Source organism: Fukomys damarensis, unplaced genomic scaffold (genome assembly GCF_012274545.1).
Source record: "Fukomys damarensis isolate Sample0158 unplaced genomic scaffold, DMR_v1.0_HiC HiC_scaffold_39, whole genome shotgun sequence".
NCBI classification, from domain to species: domain Eukaryota; kingdom Metazoa; phylum Chordata; class Mammalia; order Rodentia; family Bathyergidae; genus Fukomys; species Fukomys damarensis.
Window position 1 is genome coordinate 10212480 of NW_022900951.1, and position 7501 is coordinate 10219980.

Here is a 7501-nt window from a genome sequence, read left to right on the forward strand (position 1 = left end):
GCCTCAAACTTGAGGCAATCCTCCTGCTTCAGCCTCCCAAGTGCTGGGATTACAGGTGTGTGCCTCAAGAGTTACAGAAAATTAATTCACAAGTAAGTTTGTCCTGCGGCAGTGGACACAGACCCAGGTGACAGGAAAGGATTTTCAACTGCCCATTGAAACTGTAAAAGCTGGCACCTGGATGTATCTCATGCCCAGAGATTATGACTTCATTGGTCTTGTGTGAGGAATGGGCATTTTTTTAAAGCTTCTCAGCAATTTGAGCTCCTTTTGGAACGCCATCACTTTGAAATGAAATCAGCACACCTTTCCCAGGTTCCACCTTGCTAAACAGCCCTTCTCCACCCAGAGTTTGCACTTGAGCCCCTTTTCTGGTTTGATCCCTCCCTTAGAACCTCCCCAGCCCCTCTTCGTTTCACAATTATTGCATAAAAATTCATTCTTGCTTTTTTTTTTTACTGTAATAGAGAAACTTTTTACAATATCCAAATCACATAAACACTCTGAAGGTTTGGGATTAAAGGAAGGAAAATGAAAATGCTAAAGGAATGGGAGAAAGGGAAGATATTTGAAGGAACTAAATCTATTGCTTCAGATTTTTTCTCATTAGGAGACTGTTCTTGGAAGCTGGTGAGAACTATTCCAGAATGGGAATGCAGAGATTTGGGGCTAAATCCCGAATTTCCCCTTTACTGCAATAGAGGGTGCTCTAGAATTTGTTCTTCTGTCAGAAGAGTTTATGTTAAATGTTATTCCTGAAGGCACAGAGTTGGGGTTAGCCCTCAGTGGGGCTGTCACTAGGGATGGTCACTTCCTATGAGAAAACCAGATCAGCAGCATCAACCTGTCACCCTGTCACCCTGTCACACTCCAGGTCTGTGTCTACTGTGTGAAGCACCCCATGTGTGCACCTGGAGCCCATACACTGCCACATGCTTGGTCATTTCTGTTTCCTTTCCTTGTGGACTTTTTCTATCTGCACAAAGCGACCTTTAATTAAAAGCATCAGTTGTCTGCCAGGAGAGCATGTGGTCGTCTTTAGGAAAACGTTGCTGGGTGGTTGCATCTCAGTACTGGGATTAAATGCGGGTACCATCCTGCCTCACTTCATACACACTTTTAAGGGGCTGCAGATACTTACACTTCGCTCAGCAAGGCATGGTCACTGGTGTTGGTGGAGAAGTGTTGCTCAAGAATTGCCACGGTGCCCGCCAGAGCCACATGCCCACAGCCGCAGAACAAGGCGACTCCGGAGAAGCACAGGATGGTGGCTACCAGGGAGGCGTAGGGGACTCCTCCCAGACACTTGATGCAGCATTCAAAGCAGCCTGGACCCAAAGGAGAGAAAAGGCAGCCGTGATGGGCAAGGATGCCTGTGGCCTCATGAACTCTGCCAAAGAACATGAAGGCTCTGCTTCTCTATCTTCCCACTCAGGTTCTGTGGCTGATACCTCAATGTCCCCACACCCCGGGGTACTTCCCATGGCCGTGCATACTGTGGGGCCATGAAGACTCTGAGTCTTCAGGAGGGAATTTGCTCAGAGTCTGGAAGGGTAGCGAGTGAAAGTTATGGAGTCCATCATGATTCTAGAGCTTCCTCACTGGCAGGGATGAAGGGACCCCACCCAAGTGATGATGCCCAAGTGACATTCCACTAACAAAGCCAAGGAGAGTGGCCAGAGAACTGCAGCTCTGAGGAGAAAAGTAACTTCCAGGTTTTCTCCAAATTTAGCCTTCTAGAGTCATAATACATCCATTGCTATAGCGGCCACAACTGTCCCCAAGCCCCCGACTTCTTGGGACAGTGGAAGAATCTGGTACAGTAATTATACTGTCACTGGGTTTGGAAAAATATCAATGTGGTCACTTTGGAAAGGTAATAGATACTTGGGTCCCTAGCTCAGTGAAGTTCAAAGTTGCCAAGATCCACTCAATTGGGCCCATTTGTTTCATTCTCATTGGTATCAGAAATTACCTCCACTTTGAAAAATAAAATGCTTCCCCCCGCCCAGCCCAGGCAGCACAAGCACTTCCATTCACAATCCTCCTCCTCCACTTCCTCCCCCAGCATCCCACCCCCCGCTGCCATATGTCCCCTTCCCCGACGCACATGTCCAGAGTCAGAGCCCAGATCTGGTGGGTGATATTTAAGTACTTGAAGGGAGAAAAGGAAAAGGAGGAGGAGGAGGAGGAGGAGGAGAAGAAGAAGAAGAAGAAGAAGAAGAAGAAGAAGAAGAAGAAGAAAGACAAAATGAGCATCCATGAAGTGAAATGAAGGAGACAGAACCATACTTCACTCTTCATCTTGCAAAGATGAGACTCTTACTCATTTTAAAAATAAATGCTTACTTGAGATTTCCACAAAGGCCTCTCTGATGGGCAGAGGTAGGTGACATTTTTCACAGTGGACATTGCTGTCTTGGTACACCAGTGCTGGCCTTGGGACAATGTCAGTACCTTCCTGACCTCCCATTCTCTAGAACCTAAGTGACTGGCTTGTCAGGGAGATTGAACTTTAAATGCATCAATCAAGTGCATCACTTTAGGGCCATCTAATTAATCCAGTTCCATTTCTTTGCCCCAAATGGTCTTCAAAGTATCCAGAGAATGCAAACCCAGCCTAAAACACCAGAGGTGAACTCTTCCACGGGGATCAACAGTATTTTCTTAAAATTGACCACAGAACATGACGGCTACCTCCTTTACCAGATCTCTCTTTAGTTCATTGGAAAATAAAAAGTATCAGGGCTTCATAAGAAGCCCGCGCTTCCCTTTCTTAATATTTATTCATATTAGTATACGTTTGTGGCGCATAACGATTACATTCCCTGTGGGGAGTTGGTTCATGGACATAACGCGTCTTAATTCTTAGCCTGCACTTCTTCTTCCTTTTATTTCGAAGGTGTCCGACCAGCTGTTTTCAGGAAGATCACCCACTCTCGAGCCAATTTAGGAAACCTCATAAAATGGAAACCACTGCACAGTGTGGTTAAAGTTCAGCAGCAAGTCGGTATCTTAAAGAGGCATAGACACTTGGCATTGGTGACCACGGATGTAGGAGCTCAATCTTGTTTTGTCACCTGACTTTCTAGACACTGAGGTGAAAGGACAGTAACGGGGTCCAAATTCTCTCCAGACTCCTGAATCCCTGACCTCGACATGTTCCATATGCACAGAGGGACAGACCTGTGTGTGTTGCATCCTTCACAACCTCCCCCACACGTGGCCTCTACCATGGTGCTAAGGACAACACGAAGCCCGCTTTCTTGTCTAACGCAGCTGTGTCTGGTGCTTGTGGGACAGAGATGGGTGGCCTTGGCATTGTGCTGTGCAAAAAGGTGGCCAGTAGCAGATCTGGCTAGTCACGCCCACCTTATTTATACCTGAAAGGAAAAACACAGGTCTGCAGTTTCATGGGCCACATTTCACATGTGCGGTTGTCACTTATTACAGTGGCCATGCTGATGGACAATGTAGACTCTATTCTGTCATCATACAGCACTGCTTTGGAAGACTTTTTCTTTTACTGCATGGTACTGGGGATTGAACTTAGGGCCTTCCCACTGAGGTATATCGCCAGATTTTTTGAGACCGAGTCTTGCTAAGTTGCCCACGCTGGGCTCCAACTTGCGATCCTCCTGCCTCGGCCTCCCTGGGATTACAGGTGAGCACCACCGTGCTTGGTAGGAAACATATTTTGACTTGCCATGTATTCAGTTCTTTTGTAATATAAATTGGGTTCTGAGTTTTGCTTTGACTTTCATTAACTCGGTACTTTTGAAGACCCACTAGGTGGGTGACAAGTATTGGTCTTTGCACTGCGGATCCTCATTTTGGCCTTCAAGGTCAGTCTAATGCTGTTGCAGGCAAGAAACACATTCAGTAGGGTGGAGTGAGATCTGGATGGTCAAAGAGCCCAGGAGGAGGGGAGAAGCAATTGGAATTCAGACCAGAGAGGGAGCAGCAACCCCTTTCTACAGCATAATATGCAGAAGGCTTAAGTGACTGACACAGTAACCCTGATCTATAGCCTGGTAAAATGCCCACTAACTTCTGGATACTTTTAACAAAGCTGCATCCTTTCTCATCATTCAGAGCTAGGGTTAGGTGGTATGGTGCACACGCACCCTTTAACAATAGAACACATCCTCCCCAAGCCACGGGTGCTGCTTCAAAAACATGTTTCATCCAAAGACTCAGAGCCTTCTGCCTCTTTCAGAGCAGACACCACAGCTGCTCTCAGGCTCAAAGACGTGCGGGCTTAGAAGAACGATGCTGTCCAGTCCCAAATTCAACACTAGATCAAGGCTGAAGGTTCCCTCCAATTCAGGTCTCTTAAGGACTCCATGTGCCCCATGCTGGGGAGCTGGTTTCCTAAAAGCAGAAAAATGGGGATTCAAGAAGCTGAGTGACCACATCAATGAATCTGAGTCTCTCGGCAGGCGCCAATGGCCTGATGTTTCCAGCAGATGATTTAACTTGTGGCAGGAGGAACCATGGCTCCTAACTCTACTAATTCTTTACAGAAATTTTTTTGCACACCTCTATCTCAGCACTCTGGGAGGTTGAAGTAGGAGGATCATAAGTTCCAGCCCAGTCTGGGCAACTTACCAAAACCTTATTTCAAAATATAAAATAAAAAAGTCTGGGGATGTAGCTTAGTACAAAGGTTCAAGCCCCAGTATAAGCGGGGAAATGAAAAGCAAAAGTTTGCAAATCTGTATGTAAAAGCACTGGTTGGTATTCAGAGTATGATTTCTGGACCAGCATTTTTATCATCTAGGAACACATCAAAATGCATAGTCTCCGGCCCCATCTCCCTCAGGACAGCTAAATCAGAACCTCTAAGTGTCTGCATTTCAACAAGTCATTTGGGCAATTCTCATGTACATTCGACATTGGAAATAACTGTCCTAGAGAATCATGTAAGCCACTGGCTTTTATGAGCAGCCAAATTCCACTACCATGAAAATCGGACTCCAAGAATGATTCCCCACTTTGGGTCAAGACAGCGCAGGGACTGAAGCGTCCTCCCTGTGTGAAACAGTTAGGCACTTGGACAGAATATATGAGCCAGTGATCTTCAAGGTATCAGACATCAGGCTGTGAAGAACTATCCACGGCTAATGAGGCAGTTCTTAAAATACAGAACCAAAGAACTAACATCAGATGATCTAGAACTGCTCTCAAAGAAGCAGGTAGTACACCTTCATCTGGAGGCACAGCTCAGCCTTCACCCAGACCAAAAGACCCTCACGACTTTCTCTCTCTGTCTTTGTCCCCCAAACCCTGCCCCGTACTGGGGATTGGAAACCTACAGCCTTCACACTGAGCTACACCCCCAGCCCTTTTGAAACGTTTTGAGACGAGGTCTCATTAAGTTGCCTGAGCTGGGCTCAAACTTGAGATCCTCCTGCCTCAGCCTCCCAGAATGCACTCCCAGAGTGTACCACCACAACTGGCTGTTCAAGGGTCTCTTAAAGCTCTTGTTTCACGGACACTCCAGTGAAGCAGAGTGAAGGCAGAGATGAGGACAACAGCATGGAGTGTGTATGGGGGGAGCTAGTCTTTCCTCGTTCTTTGAAGACTGAGCACGGTCCCAAAGGCTGTGCTGACAGGTGAGGTCTGCACTCTGTTGGAGCACAGTCTATGGGGCGAGGGTGCGTGCGAACTGGACTGCTTTAAGATCAGAAGTGCAGATAACGAGGGGAAGAGAGAAAGAGCCCGACTTGAGTTTCAGAGGACAACCAGGGAAAGAGGTTTCTGGAGCTCAGCTCCCAAGGCTGCGTCTGAGTCCACTGGGTAAAGAGCAGACAGGAGGAACACAAAGCACCCGGGGAGGGAGGGAGCAGGGTTCAGAACATCCAGGGAGAGGAGCCCGAGTGTGGATCGGAGTGGGGGTGGCAGGGGGACATGGGAACCAGATGGATGGTGCTGTATCCCCAACTTCACCCTCAGAGCCCAGAGGCGCCACTGAGCACATGAAGCAGGCAAGCAGAGTGGGGTTAGCGGAGATCACTCTGGCTCACACGCAGGGGTGTGGGGTCTGCAGTTCTGGGGAGCGAAGCTTGGATGCCCACAGCTTCCACCTGGCAACAATGGAACTTGCAGGAGCAGGGAAGGGATAAGCAGCCCTTGGAGTGTAGTCCAGGGCCCTAAAAAAGCGTAGTGTAGCACCCTGAGTCTGCTTTCGTGTCTAATGGCTGGGCATACCACTCCAGCCACTTGCAAATCAAGTGGCAAGTTCCAGGGGCTGCAAGGAAAGAAACAACATGTTTTGAGTTGTTCAGCTGTCTTGAAAAAAGTGTAAGTAGAACACTTTTTCAGAGCCAAGCAAATACTATCAGCTTTGGAATTTGTCACATTGAAAATGCTTTAGTAGCCAGGTATGGTGGTGCATGTTTAAAATCCCAGCACTCGGGAGACTGAGGCAGGAGGATTGCCACAAGTTCCAGGCCAGCCTGGGCTACATGGTAAGTTCAAGGCCAGCCTGAACTGCACAGCAAGACTCTGTCTCAACCCCTGCCCCAAAGATGCTTTAGTGCCACAGCTTTGGCAGGGTCTGAGAAATGGTACGAAGCCACTTGAAAAAGCAGACTTACATACATACTCCTCAATGTCTGTGGAGCTGGGAGTGTCCACATAGCCAAAGGAAGTGGAAATCTGATTCAGGCTGTCTCCAGTGCAAGAGGTGAGGTGCAAGCTGAGGTTTTTAAATACAGCAGTGGGGCCAGTCTCGGCAGAGCATCATGCTGGGCAAAGCTGACGCGAGTGAGCAAAGGAAATCAGTGCTGTGCCTGGAAACTTCCATAAACCCACAGGCTTCAGTTTCTGAAGCTTCAACCAGCAATGACAGTGTTGGTTGACATGAACCAGAAGAGGCAAGGAAAGAATTTTGTTTTTTTATGACTGATCTATTCACATGAAAGAAAACAAGCAACCAAGCAAGCAAAATAGATAACACCAGGCTTCCTAGCACATTTTCTTAGTAATTCTCAATGTCTCTCATTAAAGTCCAAAATTTCTGTTGGACTAATAATGTCTTAAGCCTCCATTTGTCTGGTCTCTGGCTCAAAAGAGTTTTAGGTTTTGATTCACACAAAAGCTCCAGTGTGCATTTGCCTAAGACAGTTTAAATATAAACCACATAGTAGGGAGAAAAAAAATACACATCAATGCCCCTAACTCTCAATGGCCATTTGTCTCCAGCATCCCTAGAACCTTTTGTGCAGAACAACAGCATAAAACACCTTTTGTCCTCGGGCTTTCGCATGGCCGTTGCTATGGCTGTGAGTTCATAATGGCCAAGTGATTTGCCCAAGTTGTCTGAAATCTTGGCTGCAGATTTAATGCCGATTCAGAAGGAGGGCCAGCAGGAACAAAGGCTCGGATTCTTCCCCTGGGAATGAATGTCACATACACACACGGGGCCTTCCTCGCTACTTTACCAATGCCTAATGAGGCCCAAGATCCAAAAGAGGAGCGGGAGGAGGAGGGGGAG

General features: G+C 47.3%; 1 protein-coding gene across 4 annotated transcripts in view; it reads right to left on the reverse strand.

Moving 5' to 3' along the window:
• Gpm6b (glycoprotein M6B) overlaps positions 1 to 7501 on the reverse strand; it is a 41227-nt gene that overhangs the window by 13794 nt on the left and 19932 nt on the right. For all 4 annotated transcript variants that reach the window (XR_778329.2, XR_778330.3, XM_010613946.2 and 1 more), the window contains one exon: positions 1142 to 1328. Coding sequence is in view for 2 of the 4 variants with exons in the window: in XM_010613946.2 (XP_010612248.1) it covers positions 1142 to 1328 (187 nt within the window). In the remaining 2 variants the exon portion in view is untranslated. The remainder of the gene's footprint in view (positions 1 to 1141; positions 1329 to 7501) is intronic.